Below are 19,169 nucleotides of genomic sequence, written 5' to 3'. Positions count from 1 at the left end.
ACTCACCAGTGATGAGGAAGAGGAGGAAGGACACCCAGCCGAGGCCGAAGGACCAGTCGAAGGCGACTTGGTCTGGCAGGACCTTCACGGCCCCATTGAACTCCCCTGTGAACACGGCCAGCGCGATCATGGCACAGAGCCCTGGGGCAAAGGGAACAGCACAGACACCCCTCAACGCGGCCCACGCTCAGTCCCAGCCCCTGCCCCGTCCCACCACCAGGGGGGGCTGCCAGAGCCCAGGGCAGAGTCCCTGGATGGGGGGTTCCCCAGGGCTGACGGGGGGGCTGCACGGTTTGGGGGGCTGGGAGTAGCCGGGGGAGGAGGCCCCGAGGGGGCGGTACCTGCGCTGAAGCTGCCCACGGCAGAGACCCGGGTCAGGGACACGGGGCCGAGGTGGGAGCGGAAGAACGAAGCGATGAGAGTGAAGAACGAGAGAAACCCGGCGATCATGGCCAGGAAGAGGAAAGCCCTGGTGACGTCAAAGAAATCTGAAAAGACAAGAGAGACCAGGGGCTAAATGGAGAATAACCCTGCAGCAAACTAAAATAGAACCCAGGAGTCCTGGCTGCCACCCCCCTGCTCTAACCGCTAGACCCCACTCCCCTCCCAGAACTGGAGAAAGAACCCAGGAGTCCTGGTTCTGCCCTGTGGAGCTGCTTGGTGGTAGGGGTGGGATCCCTGTCGGAGCCGCCTGTCCTTACCTGGTACTGAATGAAATCGCGCACACCCTAAACTGCTGCAGACCTTCCACAGCCCCATATGGCCGCCTGCGTTGTCCGCCACCCAGAAGTCGGAGCCCAGGGCGAGCAGCAGCAGCAGGAGGCTGAGCAGAACCAGGAAGGTGCTGAGGATCCGGAGAAATGGCATCGCGGGGGGAATCTCAGGGTCTGAGTAGCCAGGATCTGGGGAGCACCTGGGCAGGTGAGGAAGAGGGAGAGAGGAAATAGTGGCCCCAGACAACCTGCCACGGGCTGAGGCTTCCTGAGTCCCCCGGAGAGACTGGGGCGTGTGGAGACAGATGCGGCAGCAGCCAGATCTCTGCTCCATGAGGCACAGACAAACCAAGACGATCGGGAACCTGGGAGCCGTAGCAAATCCGAAATTGTGGCTGGAGCCTAAACAACAGCGACTATGACAAGGATGGTCAAACTATGGCACGAGGGCTGCATCCGGCCCTCCAGACATTTTAATTCAGCCCTTGAGCTTGCACCAAGGAGTGGAGTCCAGGGCTTGCCCCGCTCTGGTGCTCCAGCCAGGGAGCGGGGTCAGGGACTTGCCTCACTCCCTGTAGTTTCCAGAAGCAGCAGCATCTCCCCCTTCCAGCTCCTACGTATAGGGTGAGCCAGGGGGCTCCACAAATTGCCCCTGCGCCAAACGCTGCCCCCGCAGCTCCCATTGGCCAGGAATCACAGCCAATGGAAGCTGCAGGATGGTGGGACATGCCGCTGCTTCTGGGAGCCGCTTGAGGTAAGCGCCACCCAGAGCCTGCACCCCGACCCCCTCCCATACCCTAACCCACTGCTCCAGCCCTGATCCCCCTCCTGCCCTCTGAACCCCTCAGTCCCAGCCTGGAGCAACCTCCTGCTCCCCCAACCCCACATCTTGTAGCCTATAGGATTAACCTGCTTGCTTGCATCTCTCTCTCTCTATATATATATCTATCTTTTCTTATAGTTTAAGTATTTGATTTATTGTAATAGGTTTATAGATTTATATCAAAGTAAGTTTGGCCGTAAGGGACCTACAGTCCATATCCTGTATGTTAAACTAAGGCAAAGTTAGTCTGAGACCTTTCACCTAGATAGATAGGTAATGGAAGAATGGCTTAGGGGGTTTCCAAGTCTGTCCCCACAGACTTAACAGGTCCACCACAAGGAAAGAACCAAAATATCTGGCGAACAAAAATAACACGTGTGTATGTCCATGTTATCAATATGCACAAACATACTAGCCTATGGAGTAAGTGACCCTAACATTTTTGTGGGTGAGGAAATGAAGTTTGGGCATAGGAAGAAGGATTTCAGGCAAGAGGTGACCCACCTTGCTAGAGAATTCTATCTATTTACGACGACTACTACTGTTAGCAGGCTGTACTCGTTTTTTGTTTGTTTTCAAACTTTCTAAGTTCCAAGGGGACTAGGCTAGGTTTGGCTTCCCTAAGCTTTTGTTCTTAGTTTTATTTATTAGATTTTAAGTTTAAGTTTAAGTTAGTTAAGTAAACTCTACGTTAGCTTTGATAGCTCTTAGCTCTAGCTTCTTCTAAGAATTGCACCTCTTGCTCAAGAATTGAGAAACCTGCACTGCTAGAGGCAAGGCTGGTCCTGTGTCTCTCACCACCATGTTATCAAGGAAGGGTGTGAGTATATTAACCAAAGCTTTGTACCATATAACAACATAATACCATATGTATCTTTTGAATAGCAGTAACACAATTGTAACTTTGTAACTGATTATTTTACCATTTAATTACTACTTCATTTATCTAAATAAAAAGCCTTTAAGGCTATATCTCTCTCAATGTGAGCTTCCTGTCATACCCCCAAGGGTTCTTTGTAAATTCTGTGAAGCCTGATTTGGGACAAGAACCTATTATCTTCTAATCAAACAGATTGGCGACCCTAAAATCCATATTATCCAAATTAATATTATTAACACCCTAAATTAGCCAACAGACTAGTGAGCCAGCCAGGAGACTCAAGGAGTGTGTGACAGGAATTTTCAGGGATTCCAGGCATCCTTAGAGCCCTAAGAATCTCACCTGAGGCATAAGTAAAAAGTTAAAGTTAGTGAGAGTTAGAGAGCAAGATTGTGTGTCTTACTCACTCACTCTTTAGGGCACAGGAACCTGATTTCTTGTGACTGCATCTTGGCAGCAATCCCAAGATTGCAGTTCTGTACTGTGGCTTAGAGTTGTAGCTTAGAGGTTTTCTTGTTCTGTACTGTGGTTTGACTTAGAGTTTTAGCTTAGAGGTTTTAAATTTAATCTTACAAGATAACAATAGCGTTATTATTTAAAGTGATACATGCGTTTAAGGGGTTTGTTAAAGGTTGAAGTTAGAACGAAGGGTACTGATCAGAAATTAGCAGTAGCGTTGGGCCGATGACCCACACTAGTGGTGGCAGGGGAGCTGAGCAGAAGTTACTAGATCGCAGGCCCTGGTTCTCATGGGAGACTTTAATCACCCTGATATCTGCTGGGAGAGCAATACAGTGGTACACAGACAATCCAGGAAGTTTTTGGAAAGTGTAGGGGACAATTTCCTGGGCCAAGTGCTGGAGGAACCAACTAGGGGCAGAATGTCACGGAGTCTGGGGGAGTCCAGCCCTGCACCCCTCTTCCTGGACCCCACAGTGACTTTTAGCCAGCCAGTAAAACAGGTTTATTGGACAACAGGAATGCAGGTTACAGCAGAGCTTGCAGGCACNGGGGGGTGGGAGGCGGCGGGAGGGCGATAAAGGGAGTGTCTCTGAGGAGGACGGAGTCACCAGATGGGAGGATCTGAGAACAGGCTCATCTTTCACCACAGAACAATACAGGGATTGTTCACCATCCCTGCTGGATGGGTGCGGTTCTGCCTATTCTAGTGAGGCATTAAGGTCGCTCTCGACTTTCATTTTCTCTTCCCCCCCATGTGACGGTGCTGCCCGTGGGCGCCAGCTGAGGTCGCTCAATCAGGGTGAACTGCAAACCAAACGGGGTAGACAAACCCCAAACGCTGGTGGCTATTCCAATACTTAGATTTACCAACCAGCACAAAACAGCTTCTGTACCTCGCTGGTTACTCAGACGTCCAAACAACGCAGTTCCCTTAAAGTGCCCAGCCTCAGGCCTCCATCCAGACACACCCATCAGATATGATGCTGATTACTGAAAATCTTCTCTCATCATACGAAAGAAAAGGTTCTTCCAATCCCAAAGGATCAGCCACATACTCTGGTCCAATTATAACTTAGATCTTACTCAAAATACACGCTACAGCCAATTCTTATTGACTAAGCTAAAATTTATTAAAAAAGAAAAAGAGAGAGTTGGTTAAAAGATCAATATACAGACAGACTTAAATTCGATTCTTGAGGTTCAGCTACACAGCAGAGATGAGCTTGTAGTTGCCAAATGTCCTTTTAAAAATAGTCCAGAGGTTATAGTCCAATGTCCATGTTCAGGGCGACTCCAGTCAGTGACTGGAGATCTCAATTCTTGTGACTTAAGGTTCCCCCTTTTGAAACCCAAAGCAGATCTGAGATGAAGCAGGATTGTGTCCCAGGGTTTTTAGACATTTCCAGCAGCCTTTCAGCCTGAGAAAACAATAGGCTTAATTCTCCTTCTCCCAAACATCTTGGGAATTAGCGCAGGGTGATCTGTCCATGAAACAGTTCAGATACAGGTTACCACAAACTATTTCACTCGAGCATCATCATAAATGTTAATATACCTTTTTTGATCTTTGAATTAAAGCTCTAGCAATAGACAAGACTTGTTTGGTTACGTCACAAGACCTGAGCAAACACCTCCCCTTGAGATGTCTCACACTGCAGACTTGCATTTCAAAGCTCTGTTCATTTACCTGTCTTCCTAACCAGCCCTTGAGGTTCACCCATGGGTCAGGTCAGTCTGGGAGTTAATTAACTCTGTCTGGCCCTGTCACCTTCCATCGAAATATTATAGTACGCTCATAGCGTCACCCCCCACCCTTCTCTTTCCTTTCCCCCTGGCTCTGTGGGGACCTGGGGCAGGGATACTAGGGGGCAGGGGACACTCAGACCTGGCTGAGACCTTTCTGTCCACCCCCTCAACACACACACATATATGGATTGATAGGTAGATAGAGGGTGTTTGGGGAGGGAGGGAGCGATGGCTGAACCCCCTCTTCTGGGCAAGCTCCCTGCACACCAGGACCCACCAACTCAAAGGCCCAAGTCTTAAGCTAACCGCTGCAACCAGCATCTTGGAGACAGGCCTTTGGCTTCCTTGCTGTTCTATGGGCTCCAGACACAATTCCCAGCAAGTGACGTTGATCTAAATGGAGTTTCTGTCTCCACTGATATGCTGGGGGACCCCGTGTACCCCCTTATTGCCTGGGCTTCTGAAACCAAACCCTGACTTCCCTGCAGAGGCCCTGGCAGAGAGAGGCTCGGTTCCACTCTCGGCCGGTGCCGAACGGTTGCTGAATGTGCTTCTGGTGCATTGAAATCCCGTTGGTGATGCCGCCAGACCCATCTGGCTGCTGGTGCCGTCTGCGTCACTGCGGCTTGCTGGGCATTTCACAACCGCTGTGAAACCAGAGCGGAGCCATTCCCCTGCCCCGGATGGACCTATGGCAGCGAGGGGCTGCTGGACTGGTACCAGGAAGTACCAGCTACCCTGCAGGAGCTGGATACACCCAGGCAGTAGAAGTCAGGGATGCTTTGTGCTCCCACATCCTGGACTTGTCCGGCCCCATGGAAGAGGGGGAAATGCCCATACGAATGTGTTTGTGGGTGAGAAGGGGTTAATTATGGGAGAGGGTCAGTGCTTGGCAGGGATGTCATGCGGCGTCCTTGCAAATGCCGTGATGAACAGTGAGTCAAAGGGCAGGGCTGGGTTTCTATATGGCGTTCGGTGAAAGGTGTTTGCTTAGTAAAGTGTGACGGCTCAGCGTCATTAGCTCAGATCCTGATTTCATCACGTGAGGCAGGGGCAGCAATAAGCTTCCTTGATGTAAACAGAGCTTAACTCAGCCCGACGGTCGCCCGCGACACCCCGGGGATCCTGGTGGAGGTTTGGTCCGGCGGGAACAGAGCCAGGCTGGGTTTAGTCACTCGAATCAGCGGGGTTTGCTCACACATTTGATGTTCTGTGCCCGGTCGGGGAGAGCACGGGCAGGCGGGTGACGAGTCTCACGGGCAGCGAATGCTTGTTCGGGGGCTAATCACTCAAATGCAGAAATGAGGAGCAACAGCATAGCCGTAAATCCAGCTTCCACCGACCTGGGGGTTCAGCCGCCAGGAGACTGAGTCAGAACGCGCGATGAAGGATCGAAACTAGCACAGGACCGCGGGGAAAACCCCCCACTTCCCAGGCAACACCAGATGCTTCGTTTCCCCGCCAGGGCTTAGAGACCTGACGGTGCAGCTTGTGGCCCTGTAATCCAGTGGTTCTCAGCCAGGGGTGCGCAGGGCCGGCCTTAGGGAAAATGCCATTCTGGGCAAACTTGTATGTTAGCACCCCAGGGCCCATCGGCATGGCACCCCCCCATTGCCTCTGGCCCCCTGGGTTACCCAGGATCCCCCCCATTAGCCCCTACCCCCTGAACCCCCCATCCCATGCCCATGTGGGCAAACTGACTTGGCTGCAGAGAGCATCTGGCATAGCTCCTCACCACCCCCCAGCACCCCTAGGGGGGTGCGGAGGAATGTTGGGGGGTAAGCACTGCTCCTCCCCCCATGTTCCTCCATTAGGGAGAAATCTGGATGCCCCCCCCCCCACATGAGGCCCTCCCCTACCAGCGAGGAGCAATTTCAGGCACCACCAGTACGCACCTCTGTGCTCCTGCACGGTGCCCCCTTGACCATGGCATCCCTGGTGGCTCACCCCTAAGGCAGCCCTGGGGGTACGCCCAGGTCTTCCAGGGGTACATCAGTTCACTCCGATATTTGCCTACTTTTACAACAGGCCACAGAAACAGCCCTAGCGAAGTCAGTACAATCTACAGCTTCATATGGACAATGACTCGTTTAAACTGCTCCCTAGACTGGCCACTGAAATGCAGGTACAATATTTCTACTCCAATTGATTTACAATGATACGGGGGAAATGAGAAAGCAGCAATTGTTCAGTAATCGTGTAGCTGTGACATTTCAGTATTTTTATGTCTGAGTTTGCAAGCAAGTCATTTTAAAGTGAGGTGAAACTCAGGGGTACCTGTTAGATCTAACCGCTGTGATCCAACTCCTCTCCCACAGCCAGAGAGAGAACCCAGGAGTCCTGGCTCCCAGCCCCTCCCCGCACTTTAACCTCTGGACCCCACCCTCCCTCCCAGAGGCAGAACCCAGGAACCCTGGCTCCCAGGCCCACCCCCCCTGCTCTAACCACTAGACCCCACTCCCCTCCCAGAGCTGGGGAGAGAACCCAGGAGTCTGGACTCCCTTTCAAACATAAGAAAGGCTGGAATAAATCACCTGACATGATGCCTTGGGGACGGACTTTTTAATGTTTGTACAAAGAACAGTTGCAGGACCCCAAAGGATGGGGCTGGGATATGGGTGGGGGGAGAGGGTGTCACAGCCAGAGCAGTAGAGATTGGGGGAGGAGGCACTGCCTGGTTCAGAGACGCACACACAGCAGGGCTCATTCCCTCCAGCAGGGGGCAGCAGGGACACACACACACACACACACACACACACACACACACACAGCATGCAGGGCTCATTTCATCCAGCAGGGGGCAGAAGGGACACACACACACACACACACACACACAATGCAGGGCTCAGCCCCTCCAGCAGGGGGCAGCAGACACACACACACCTCTGCTCTGGGGTGCTGGGGGAAATCATTCCCACAACACTGCAGGCTCCACCTGGCCCCGGCAGCTGCTGGCACCGTCCCCAGGGGGCAGCTCAGGCTCCATGCTCAGATCGAGTTGGACTCCTGGGCCAATAACGTTACCCCACCTGCAGGAAAGAGGAGAACAATGATCTTAGGGCAGCAATGGGACTGATGGGATCGATATCCACTAGAACCCAGCTGCCCCACCCCAGAGGTGCCTGCATCAGTGCCGGACGAGCTGTCCCTGTGCGCTGTTATGTGCAGCGGCCCCCCAGCTGCCATGCCCCAGAGGTGGCTGCATCAGCTCCAGGTGAGCTGTCTCTGTGCAGCATTATGTGCAGCTGTTCCCCAGCTGCCCTGGCCAGAGGTGGCTGCATCTCAGTGCTGGGTGAGCCATCCCTGTGCGGCGTTCTGTGCAGCTGTTTCCCAGCTGCCCTGCCCCAGAGGTGGCTGCATCTCAGCGTCGGGGGAGCCGTCCTTGTGCGATGTTGTGTGCAGCTGTTTCCCAGATGCCCTGCCCCAGAGGTGGCTGCATCTCAGCACCGGATGAACCGTCTCCGTGTGTAACCAGCCTCACCCCAGAGGTGGCCGCATTTCAAATTTCCCCTCTGGCACACTCACCGGTCAGCAGGAAGAGGGGGATGGAGGCCCAGCCGAGGCCCCAGGACCAGCCAAAGGAGATGTGGGGCCAGGTGACCTTTATGACTTCAGCAAACTCGCTGGTGAACACGGTCAGCGCAATCAGGATGCAGAAACCTAGGGCCAAAGTGGACACAGCATGGACACCCCTTAGCACCCGCCAGGCACAATCCCAGGGCCCCTGCCCCGTTCCACCACCAGGGGACGCTGCCAGAGCCCAGGGAAGGGTCTCGGGGGGGGGGTGTCCCCGAGGTTGGCTGGGGAGGGGTACATGGTATCCAGGGGGCTGGGAACAGCAGGGGGAAGAAGGCCGGGGGGCGGGGGGGAGGTACCTGCGCTGAAGCTGCCCATGGCAGAGACCACGAGGGGGGACACGGCGTTGAGGCTGGAGCCGCTGAGCAAAGCGAGGAGTGAGAAGGCCGAGAGCAGCCCTGCGAGCAGGCCCAGTATCAAGAACGTCTTGGTGGCCTCAATGTAATCTGAGGAGCCAGAGAGACCAGGGGGGGATGGAGAATAACCCTGCAGCAAACAGAAATAGAATTCAGGAGTCCTACACCCCCTGCTCTAACCACTAGAACCCACTTCTCTCCCAGAGCCAGAACCCAGAAGTCCTGGCTTCCAGCCCCCTCGCTCTAACCACTAGACGCCACTCCCTTCCCAGAGCCAGAACCCAGGCATCCTGGCTCCCAGCAACCCCGCTCTAACCACTAGACACCACTCCCTTCCCAGAGCCAGAACCCAGGCGTCCTGACTCCCGCACACCCCCGCTCTAACCACTAGACCCCATTCCCTTCCCAGATCCAGAAACGAGGAGTCCTGCCTCCCAGCCCCCACATCCCGCTCTAATCACTAGACCCACTCCCTTCCCAGAGCCAGAACCCAGGTGTCCTGGCTCCCACACCACCCCCTACTCTACCCCCTAGACCCCACTCCCCTCCCAGAGCCAGAACCCAGGAGTCCTGACTCTCGCACCCCCCCGCTCTAACCACTAGACCCCATTCCCTTCCCAGAGCAAGAACCCAGGCGTCCTGGCTCCGAGCCCCCTGGAGCTGGCCGGGGGCGGCGGTGGGTTGCCCTCACCGGGTAGTTTCAAAGGCATGGTGCACACCGAATTCACACAGATCTTCCAGAGCCCCGAGTGGACGAAGACGCCCTCCCTTCTCGCCTCCAGCCAGTGCTCAGAGCTCAGAGCCGCCGCCAGAAGCAGGAGGCTGAGCAGAGCCAGGACGGTGCTGGGGATCTGGAGAGGCAGCATTGCGGGGGGTGGGGGGCAGCACTGGGATCCGGGAAGCACCTGGGTCGGGCCGGGGGCCGGGTGGAATGAGAGTCAGACGGAAATCCCAGCCCAGAGCAGTAAGGGCCAGAGCTGGAGAGACAGACAGATTGGGGGCAGGGGCGTCTGGAGAGGGATGAGGGGTGGATGGGGGGGTGGATGGGGGGCCCTAACCCAGACACCAGCCTTTCCAGGTCACCAACTGCCATAGAACCTCCCCTTCCCCCACCCGGGACCCCAGCGCGGAGCCAGGGGAGACCCCAGCCCAGCTCCCGCCTTCGGGGGTGGATGGATGGAGGAGTGAGGGAGGACGGCAGGGTGGGGGTGTTTGGGGCTGGCTGGCTGGGGCTGTGGGGCCAGACGGACCCCTGGGTTCCCCATGCCCCCTGGGCTGTGCAGGGGACTCTGTTTCAATAATCCCCTCTGTGCCCCAGGGGAAGGCCGAGCTGCGAGAAGGGAGAGCAGATATTCCCCAAATCCGCAGTCGTTCGATTGCCCAGGCAGCCCCAAGCTGTGCTCCTAACCCCCCATCTCACCCCACCAGAGAAGCTGCCCCACAGCCAGTCAATCCAGCCCGGCCACACAGCCATGGGAAGCCTTTGCCCCCTTACTCCACGGTTCCTGCCCCCGCTCCGCACAGGGCACGTGATCCACTGCCCTGCAGCCTCCCGGAGCCGAGGGGAAGGTCCAGCCCTGCGAGACACTGTCCATAATGGGAAGGGTTATTTCAGGCCCCCGCACCCAGCCGGGAGGAGAACGGGCAGGTTTCTCCCCGCTGGGGGTCAATGGATGTCACAGGGTCTTTCCAACGTGGACGGAAAGTCTTCAGCGTCTTCACTGGCCTTAGAAACGGGACCCGTCTGTTCCAAAGCCCGGCCGCCGAGAGGAGATACCAGCCAAGCGGTGGCAGATCCCAGCCCAGCAGCAACCAGCCCCAACCCTGCTTAGCAGGAGACAGAACCCAGGTGTCCTGGCACCTGCCTCCTTCTGACCACTAGACCCCCCTTCCCTCCCCGAGCCAGGGAGAGAACCCAGGAGTCCTGGCTTCCTCCAGCCTCCTCCCCCAGCAGTAACCCCCTAGACCCCACTTCCCTCCCAAAGCCAGGGATAGAACCCAGGAGTCCTGGCTCCCTCCAGCCCCCTCCCCCAGCTCTAACCCACCAGACCCCACTCTCCGCCCAGCAGGGGAGAGAACCCAGGAGTCCTGGCCGTCTTTGATACACATCTGTCTCTGACGGGGAATCAGTCACCAGCCAGGCGGCTCTGAGAACAGGCCCTTTAATCTCCATAGAACAAGTGGGCCTTGGAAAGGAAGGGAACAGAAATGGGGAACTCTGTTGTGGGGGGATCACGGGTTTGTGGGAGCCTCCAAGGATGTTCTCACACACACACACACACACACACACACACACACACACACACACACACACACACACACACACACACACACACACACACACACACACACACTCTAGAGAGCGGCTGAGGGAATCGACCCAGCTGCAGGCTCCGTCCGACACCGGCTCTGTCCCTGGGGGCAGCGCAGGCCCCACACTCAGCTCCATGAAGATCCTTGGGAAAAAAATGTCACCACACCTGGAGGAGGGGAGAAAAACGGAGTCAGGGCAGGGGTGGGACCCGCAGGGACGTCTCAGGGCCAAGCGAGCCAGCCCCGTGCTGTGTCGCTGGGCAGCTGCTACCCCGCGTCCCACCTCAGAGGTGGCTGCATCTCAGTGCTGGGTGAGGGTCCCCACATCCCACCCCAGAGGTGGCTGCATCTCAGTGCCGGGTGAGGGGTCCCTGCAGCCCCACCCCAGAGGTGGCTGCATCTCAGTGCCGGGTGAGGGGTCCCCATGGCCCCACCCCAGAGGTGGCTGCATCTCAGTGCTGGGTGAGGAGTCCCCATGTCTCACCCCAGAAGCAGTTGCATTTCAATCCACCCTCCCGCCCCACTGCACTCACTGGCTAGGAGGGCGAGTGGGCAGGCAGCCCAGCCCAGGACGAAGGCCCACCCGAAGCTGACTCGAGCCGAGGTGCCCATCATGCTCTTCGCGCTCTGGGACGCGAACACGGCCATGGCGATGGTGGCACAGAGACCTGCGCCCAAAGGGAAGAGCACGGAGTCAGCTGGGCCCAGCGGCCGGAGCGAGGGCTGGGACGGAGCTGCTGGTGATCAAGCACTGGGGCGTCGGTGTGACCCCCACATGGGCAGCCCCGGCTACTCGCTCACCCTGGGCCTTGCATGGCCAGTGAAGGGGGAGACACCAGGTTTTCCCCCTGATGGGAGGACAGGCAGGAGGGTGACCAGGTGTCCCACTTTTATAGGGACAGTCCCAATTTTTGGGTCTTTTTCTTATATAGGCTCCTATTACCCCCCACCCCCATCCCAATTTTTCACTCTTGCTGTCTGGTCCCCTTAACGGGCAGCGACCTCCCGGCCTCCGCCGCGCTCCGACAAGGCAGCGCCGATTCCGGAGCGATCGGCGGGTGGGCGGGAAGGGGCGCAGGGCGTTGAAGCCATGAGGTGGGGACGATCGGCACCACACCGGGGGACGAGCTGAGAGTCCAAGGGGTCGAAGTCCCCGGGCACTGGATCAGGGCCACCCGGGGAGGGCAGGCGGGGCATTTTGACCCAGGCCTCGGGCTCTGCAATTGCTCCCACGAGAGTTTTTCGGGGCCCCTGGAGCGGGGCCCTTCACTTGCTCTGGGTCTTCGGCGGCAATTCGGAGGCGGGGGGTCCTTTTGCTCTGGGACCCACCGCGGAAGTGCCCCAAAGACCCGCGGTGAGGTGTCCTTCCGCCCTGGGACCTGCCACCAAAGACCCCCAGCCCCCTGAAGCCTCTGGGCAGCCCTGCACTGGATATAGCTGAGAAACCTGGTGAGGCAAAGACCTGGGGCGGCGAAGGAAACCGGCCCCTTGGTCGTCTGCAGGTCGGGACGGAGAGAAAGCCAGAGAGGCAGCTGGCTACGAAATCTCCCGCACCCTGAGTGTGTTGCTTAAATCTTAGCCGTGAGGATGCAAATTTGCCTTTGTCCCGGGCCCCAGAACAGGCTTCAAACCTCCCACCAGCAAAGAGGACCAGGATGGGTGGGACCAGGATGGGAGGCTGTGGCCAGGCTGCTGGGGGGTGACCCAGGGCGGCATGGCCCATGGATGCTCAGGGGACGCAGTCTTGCGGCGGCCCAGGCTGTGAGCTGCAGCAGCAGAACATTTTAAGGTACCCGCCTCTGGGCGGGGGAGAACCCCCAGGTCCCTGGTGTGGGAGGGACCACGCATCCGTAGGCGTCGCTGGGGGGAGGAGGCCCTGGGGGTGGGGGGTACCAGCACTGAAGCTGCCCACGGCAGAGACGAGGGTCAGGGGTATGGAGCCGAGGTGGGAGCGGAAGAACGAGGCGAGGAGAGCCAAGCAGGAGAGAAACGCAGCGACCACAGCCAGGATCAGGCAAATCCTGCTGGCCCTCATGCGATCTGAGGAGACAAGAGCGATCAGGGCTGAAAAGGAGAATGAGATGGCAACAAACTACCGCAGAACCCAGAAGTCCTGGCCCCCACCCGCCCCAACCCTTACTCTAACTACTAGTCCCCACTCCCCTCGCAGAGCCAGGGAGAGAACCCAGGAGTCCTGGCTCCCAACCCCCCCTGCTCTAACCACTAGTCCCCACTCCCCTCCCAGAGCCAAGGAGAGAACCCAGGAGTCCTGGCTCCCAACCCCCCTGCTCTAACCCATAGACCCTCACAGAGCTGAGGCTAGGACCCAGGAGTCCTGGCTGTGCCTGGTGGAGGTGGCTGGTGGCAGTGGTGGGATCCCTGGTGGCACCCGGCTGCCCTTACCTGGTACAGTCAGAGGTATCAGGCACCTCAGATTCATACAGAACTTCCACAGCCCCGAATGGATCAACATTTGGTTTTCCTTCGTCAGCAGCCAGTGGTCAGAGCCCAGAGCCGCCAGCAGCAGCAGGAGACTGAGCAGGGCCAGGCTGGGGCTGGCGATTCGGAGACACAGCATCACAGGGTGGGGGGGTTGGGGCCCAGGGGCAGGCTGGGATCTGGGGAGCACCTGCAAGGGGGGCAGGGAGGGATGAGAGGGAGATGGAAACCCCAGCCCAGATCAGCTGATCTGAGCCAAGCCCTCAGATGGGGGGATGGGGTGGATGGAGGGGTGGGGATGGGGGGATGGGGATGGAGATGAAGGGCTAGGTGTGGGGATGGATCGATGGATTGAGGTGTGTGTGTAAGGGGTGGGTGATGAGGGATGGGCATGGGGGGCTTGAGTGTGGGGTTGGATGGATGGAATGGAAGTGTGCGTATACGGGGGATGGGGTGATGGACGGGTGATGTATGGGGGACAGGGAATGGGGGGATGAAGGGGTGTGTATGGGGCGATAGGGATGGGGGTTTGCAGGGTGGGTATAGGGAGATTGAGGGCTGGTGTTGGGGATGGATAGATGGATCGATAGAGGTGTGTGTAGAGGGGATGAGGGGTGGACTGGAGGGTGTGTAGGGGGAACGGGTATTGCGGGAGATGTGAGGTGTGTATGGGGAGATGGGGTAAGGAGGTGCTGGTCTGGGGATGGATGGATGAGAGGTGTGTGTATGAGGGGAGAGGGTGATGGAGGGGTGTGTAAATGGGTGAATGGGAAATGGGGGGAAGATAGGGTGTATGTAGGGGGGACAGGGGATGGGGTTCAGGGGTGGTATGGGGGATGGAGGGCTGGGTGTCGTGGGATGATGATGGATCGACGGAATGGAGGTGTGTGTATAGGGGATTGGGGGTGGATGAGGGGGTTGTATGGGGACATTGGGATGGGTGTTGCCAGGGGTGGGTATGGGGGAATGGAGGCTGGGTGTGCGGAATGGATTCTGGATGGATGGACTGGGAGGTGTGGTGAGGGGGGAATGGGGAGATGGGGGTGGATGGGGTAGGGAACAGAGGGATGGAACTGATGGGTGCAGGTCAACAGGCAACTGTATGAGTCGATAACTTCACCGCACACAATGTGATCTCTGGAAGACGAAGGGACGAGGGGGCTGGGGGACCCTTACCCAGACACCAGCCTCTCTGGGTCACCAACTGCCATGGAACCTCCCCCCCCACACTAGCCTGGAGAGACCCCAGCCCAGCCCCCCCCCCGGACAGCTCCCCAGATGGGTGGGGATGGGGGGTGAAGGGGTGGCTGGGCCTGAGGATGGGCTGAGGGGTGGCAGTGTTTGGGGGGGGTCAGAGCTGAATCCCCACTAGGCACGTCGAGTGCAGAAGTTGCGGGCCCGCAAGGATTCTAACAATTCACACCAGCCACCCCAGGCTGGTATTAAACTCCCCAGGTTACAGCTTCTCTCTGGCCTTGGATGGGTAAACGCTGCCACCACCTAGTGCAAAAACTCCCTTGGACCCAGGAAGGGGCACCTGGGAATTCCTCCCTGTGCGGCACCTTCAGCCCTTCACCCCCCTCTGGGGAAGAGCTGAGACAGAAAACAAAGGAAATTAGCTGCTGCCCCCAGCAAATCAAACATATGCACAAACCTCTTCGGACACCAACGATCCAAATCCTGCTCTTAAAAAAGATACATTTTATTAATTAACAAAAAAGAAGAAGAAAATACATCTGGGCAGGGCTGCCCAGAGGGTGGGGGCAAGTGGGGCAATTTGCCCCAGGCCCTGCAGAGGCAACCGTGAGAGTTTTTTGGGGCCCCTGGAGCAGGGTCCTTTACTCGCTCCAGGGGCTCCAGAAAACTCTCGCGGGGCCCAGGCCCCCAGAGCTTCTTCCACTCCAGGTCTTCAGTGGCAATTCGGCAGCAGGGGGGTCCTTCCGCTCCAGGACCCGCTGCTGAAGTGCCCCTGCATCTGGGGACTCAGGCTCTGGCTACAGCTCCAAGGATTAAACGCCAGGAAGAGTTTCTTGAGCTCCAGCGTGACGGTTACAAGCAAAGCGAAAGCCCCGGGGTTACCCCCGCGGAGGCCACCAGCTGTGATGAAGTCAAGGAGACAAACCCCAGCGCATCCCCCTGGACGTTCCTGGATCTGCTCGCGCGGCCGGGGTGTCATCGAGCCGTTTCTAGGTATCAGCCTGAGGGTTTTTTCATACCTGGCTCAAGCTTCGTCCAGCATCGCTCTGCCCCGGTCGCCACCCCCACAGAACGACAGACAGACCAAGGGGGCGTCTTGGTCCAATTTTCAAAACTTCTGGCCTCCCCACTGGCTCTCTCAGCCAGGGGCCCACTCCCTTTTCTTTACCTGGGGGGCCTTTTAACCCCTACAGGTAGAGCATCTCGAGAAGTGCCACCAAGGGGGATTTTACAGCCGCTGACTGGCTGGGTGTCCATCACAGGGAGCTCCCCCCCTTCATTTATCACAGGGTGTCTGGGGATGGACGGGGGCAGGACAGGCAGCCGGCTGCATTCCCCAGACAGTCAGGGCTGCGCTGGGGACTCTGGTTCATTTAACCTTCTCAATCCCAGCTCCCGACCCAGCCCCACACGTACCACAGGACTGAGAGGATCCCCTCTCAAGGTCTCTGCAGCAGGTTCCCCCTCGAAGGGTTAATGCGGATCCAACCAGGCTGCAGCTTCAGGGCTACCCCTAGCCCCAAGGGTGCCTCTTGTACCCATACTGGAGGTGGGGTCCCATCCCCCTGCCCCTGCATGGCCGTGCCCTCCTGGATCAGAGCCCTGCTCCCCGGGAGTCTCCCATCGAAGCACCAGCCAGCTCCACCCATGCTTAGCAAAGAGCTAACATGAGGATGGAACCCAGGAGTCCTGGCTCTCAGACCCAACCATTTGCTGTAACCACTAGACCCCACTCCCCTCCCAGAGCCAGGGAGAGAACTCAGGAGTCCTGGCTCCCAGCCCCCTCCCCCAGCTCTAACCCACCAGACCCCACTCCCCTCCAGAGCGGGGGAGAGAACCCAGGAGTCCAGCCAGGGAGAGAACTCAGGAGTCCTGGCTCCCAGCCCCCTCCCCCAGCTCTAACCCACCAGACCCCACTCCCCTCCAGAGCGGGGGAGAGAACCCAGGAGTCCTGGCTGTCTTCGATACCCATCCGTCTCCGAGGGGGAATAAGTCACTAGACAGGAGGCTCTGAGAACAGGCCCTTTAATCTCCATGTGAGTCTGGCAGAAGCTGTGGTGAAAGGGAGGGAACAGAAAGGGGGGATTTGGGGGGTCGGGATCACGGGTCTGTGGGATCCCAGGGTGACACACACACACACACACACACACACACACACACACACTCTCTCTCTCTCTCTCTCTCTCTCTCTGCTCCGGGCTGTTGGGGGAATCAGTCCCAGGATACCACAGGCTCCGTCGGGCCCCTACGGGGGCAGTGCAGGCCCCACACTCAGCTCTAGGAGGCTCTCAGGGTGCAAAGCGTCACCACACCTGGGGGAAAGAAGAGAAATGGCCTCAGAGCAGCAGTGGGAGCAATGGGAGCATCATCTACTGGTACGCGGCACCCCCCACCCCAGAGGTGGCTGCATCTCAGTACCGGGCAAGGGATCCCTGTATAACCAGCCCCCGCACCGCACCCCAGAGCTGGCTGCATCTCAGCGCTGGGCGAGGGGTCCCTGTATAACCAGCCCCCACACCCCACCCAAAACGTGGCTGCATCTCAGTGCCAGGCAAGGGGTCCCTGTATAACCAGCCCCTGCACCCCACCCCAGATGTGGCTGCATCTCAGTGCCAGGCAAGGGGTCCCTGTGTAACCAGCCCTCACACCCCACCCCAGAGGTGGCTGCATCTCAGTGCTGGGCGAGGGGTCCCTGTATAATCAGCCCCCACTCCTCACCCCAGAGGCAGCTGCCTTTCGACACTCCCCGATGTTGCACTCACCAGTGATGAGGAAGAGGGGGAAGGAGGCCCAGCCGAGGCCGAAGGACCAACCGAAGGTGACTTGGCCTGGTGGGACATTCACGGCCCCAGTGAACTCCCCTGTGTACACGCCCAGCGCGATCATGGCACAGAGCCCTGGGGCAAAGGGAACAGCACGGACACCCCTCAGCGTGGCCCACGCTCAGTCCCAGCCCCTGCCCAGTCCCACCACCAGGGAGGGCTGCCAGAGCCCAGGGCAGGGTCCCTGGATGGAGGGTTCCCCAGGGCTGGCGAGGGGTTGCATGATTTGGGGGACTGGGAGTAACTGGGGGGAGGAGGCCCCAAGGGGGCAGTACCTGCGCTGAAGCTGCCCACGGCAGAGACCAGGGTCAGGGACACGGAGCAGATGTGGGAGCGGAAGAACGAAGCGATGAGAGCGAAGAACGAGAGAAACCCGGCGATCATGGCCAGGAACAGGAAAGCCCTGGTGGCCTCAATGTAACCTGAGGAGCCAAGAGAGACCAGGGGCTAAATGGAGAATAACCCTGCAGCAAACTAAAATAGAACCCAGGAGTCCTGGCTGCCACCCCTCTGCTCTAACCACTAGACCCCACTCCCCTCCAGGAGCCAGAATCCAGGAGTCTTGGCTCCCATCCCCCCTGCTCTAACCATTAGACCCTAATCCCCTCTCAGAGCCAAAACCCAGGAGTCCTGGCTCCCATGCCCCCTGCTTTAACCACTAGACCCGTCTACCCTCCCAGAGCCAGAACCCAAGAGTCCTGGATCCCAGCCCCCTCTGCTCTAATCCATAGTCCCCACTCCCCTCCCAGAGCCAAGGGCAGAACCCAGGAGTCCTGGCCCCTGTCAAGGGAGTGGCTGCAGCAGGGGGGTTTCCTGGCGGAGTCAGGCTGCCCCCACCTGGCACTGAAGCAAACATCCAACACCCTGAATTGACGCAGACTTTCCACAGCCCCGAATAGGACGTGATGAGGCGGCTGTTGGCCACCAGCCAGTGGTCAGAGCCCAGGGAGGCCAGGAGCAGCAGGAGGCTGAGCAGGGCCAGGATGGTGCTGAGGATCCGGGGAGAAGCCATCGCCGGGGAGAGGGGGGGCAGTGCTAGGATCCGGGCAGCACCTGTTGAGGGGAATGAGTCAGAGGCAATCCTGGCCCAGAGCAGCAGGGCTGAGCCACACCCCTGGAGCTGGGGGGCTGGAGGGATGGGAGGATGGTGTGGGGATGGAGGGGGGGGAATGATTGGTGGTGGAAGGAGGCTAGATTGGGAGGGGTGTGGGGTGTGAAGGTGGGAGGGTGCAGTGAGGGATGTGAGGTGGGGGAGAGTAGGTGTGTGGGTGGAGGGTGGGATGATTGGGGGTGGATGAGCTAAAGGGTATGGGAGGAGGATGGAAGAGTGGGGGATGGGAGCGAGGGATGTGGGTGGGGAGGAGTAGGTGTGGGTCAAGGGGTGGGGGTGGGATTGGGGTGGAAAGGAGGTAGAGGGATGAGTGTGGAAGGAAGGGTGGGGGGATGTGGGAGGAAGGCTCGGGAGTGGGGGAGGGGATAGTGTGGGGTGGAGGGATGATCGAGGGTGGGGGATGGGGAGAGGATGGTGGAGTGGGGGAGGGTAGTGTGGGGGTTTGGATGGATGGAAGGTGGGGGGATGGGGGGAGCGATGGCTGGGGTAGGGAGGTAGTGATTGTGTGGGGTTAGGGCTGGAGGGTGGGGGGAGGGGAGAGGATGGTGAAGTGGGGAAGGTAGTGGGGGGCGGGGTGGTAGGGAAGGAGGGGTGGGCGATCAGGAAACATTTAATTAGGAGGGTGGGGCAGAGGGATTGAAGACAAAGGGACAAAAGGCGGGGGGGCCTTACAGACACATCTTTCTCTGGGTTCACCAACTTGCCATGTGTGTACCCGAGGTGGTGAGGAG

The 19,169-nt window shown here is 58.2% G+C and overlaps 1 protein-coding gene across 1 annotated transcript in view; it reads right to left on the bottom strand.

Annotated features, from left to right (window-relative positions):
* Positions 1–18,351, bottom strand: part of LOC116838290 (protein NKG7-like) — a 23,406-nt gene extending 5,055 nt beyond the window's left edge. Inside the window, exons 1-3 of the mRNA XM_032803335.1 lie at positions 18,165–18,351; positions 17,603–17,749; positions 17,268–17,402 (exon numbers count right to left, since the gene is read on the bottom strand). Coding sequence (XP_032659226.1) covers positions 17,268–17,402; positions 17,603–17,749; positions 18,165–18,339 — 457 coding nt within the window. The 5' untranslated portion in view covers positions 18,340–18,351. The remainder of the gene's footprint in view (positions 1–17,267; positions 17,403–17,602; positions 17,750–18,164) is intronic.
* Between the last annotated feature and the right edge of the window lie 818 nt (positions 18,352–19,169).

This window comes from Chelonoidis abingdonii, chromosome 11, assembly GCF_003597395.2.
Source record: "Chelonoidis abingdonii isolate Lonesome George chromosome 11, CheloAbing_2.0, whole genome shotgun sequence".
Classification (NCBI taxonomy): Eukaryota; Metazoa; Chordata; order Testudines; family Testudinidae; genus Chelonoidis; species Chelonoidis abingdonii.
Note: the sequence above shows the minus strand (reverse complement) of the source record. Positions and strands in the feature narration are given on the sequence as shown.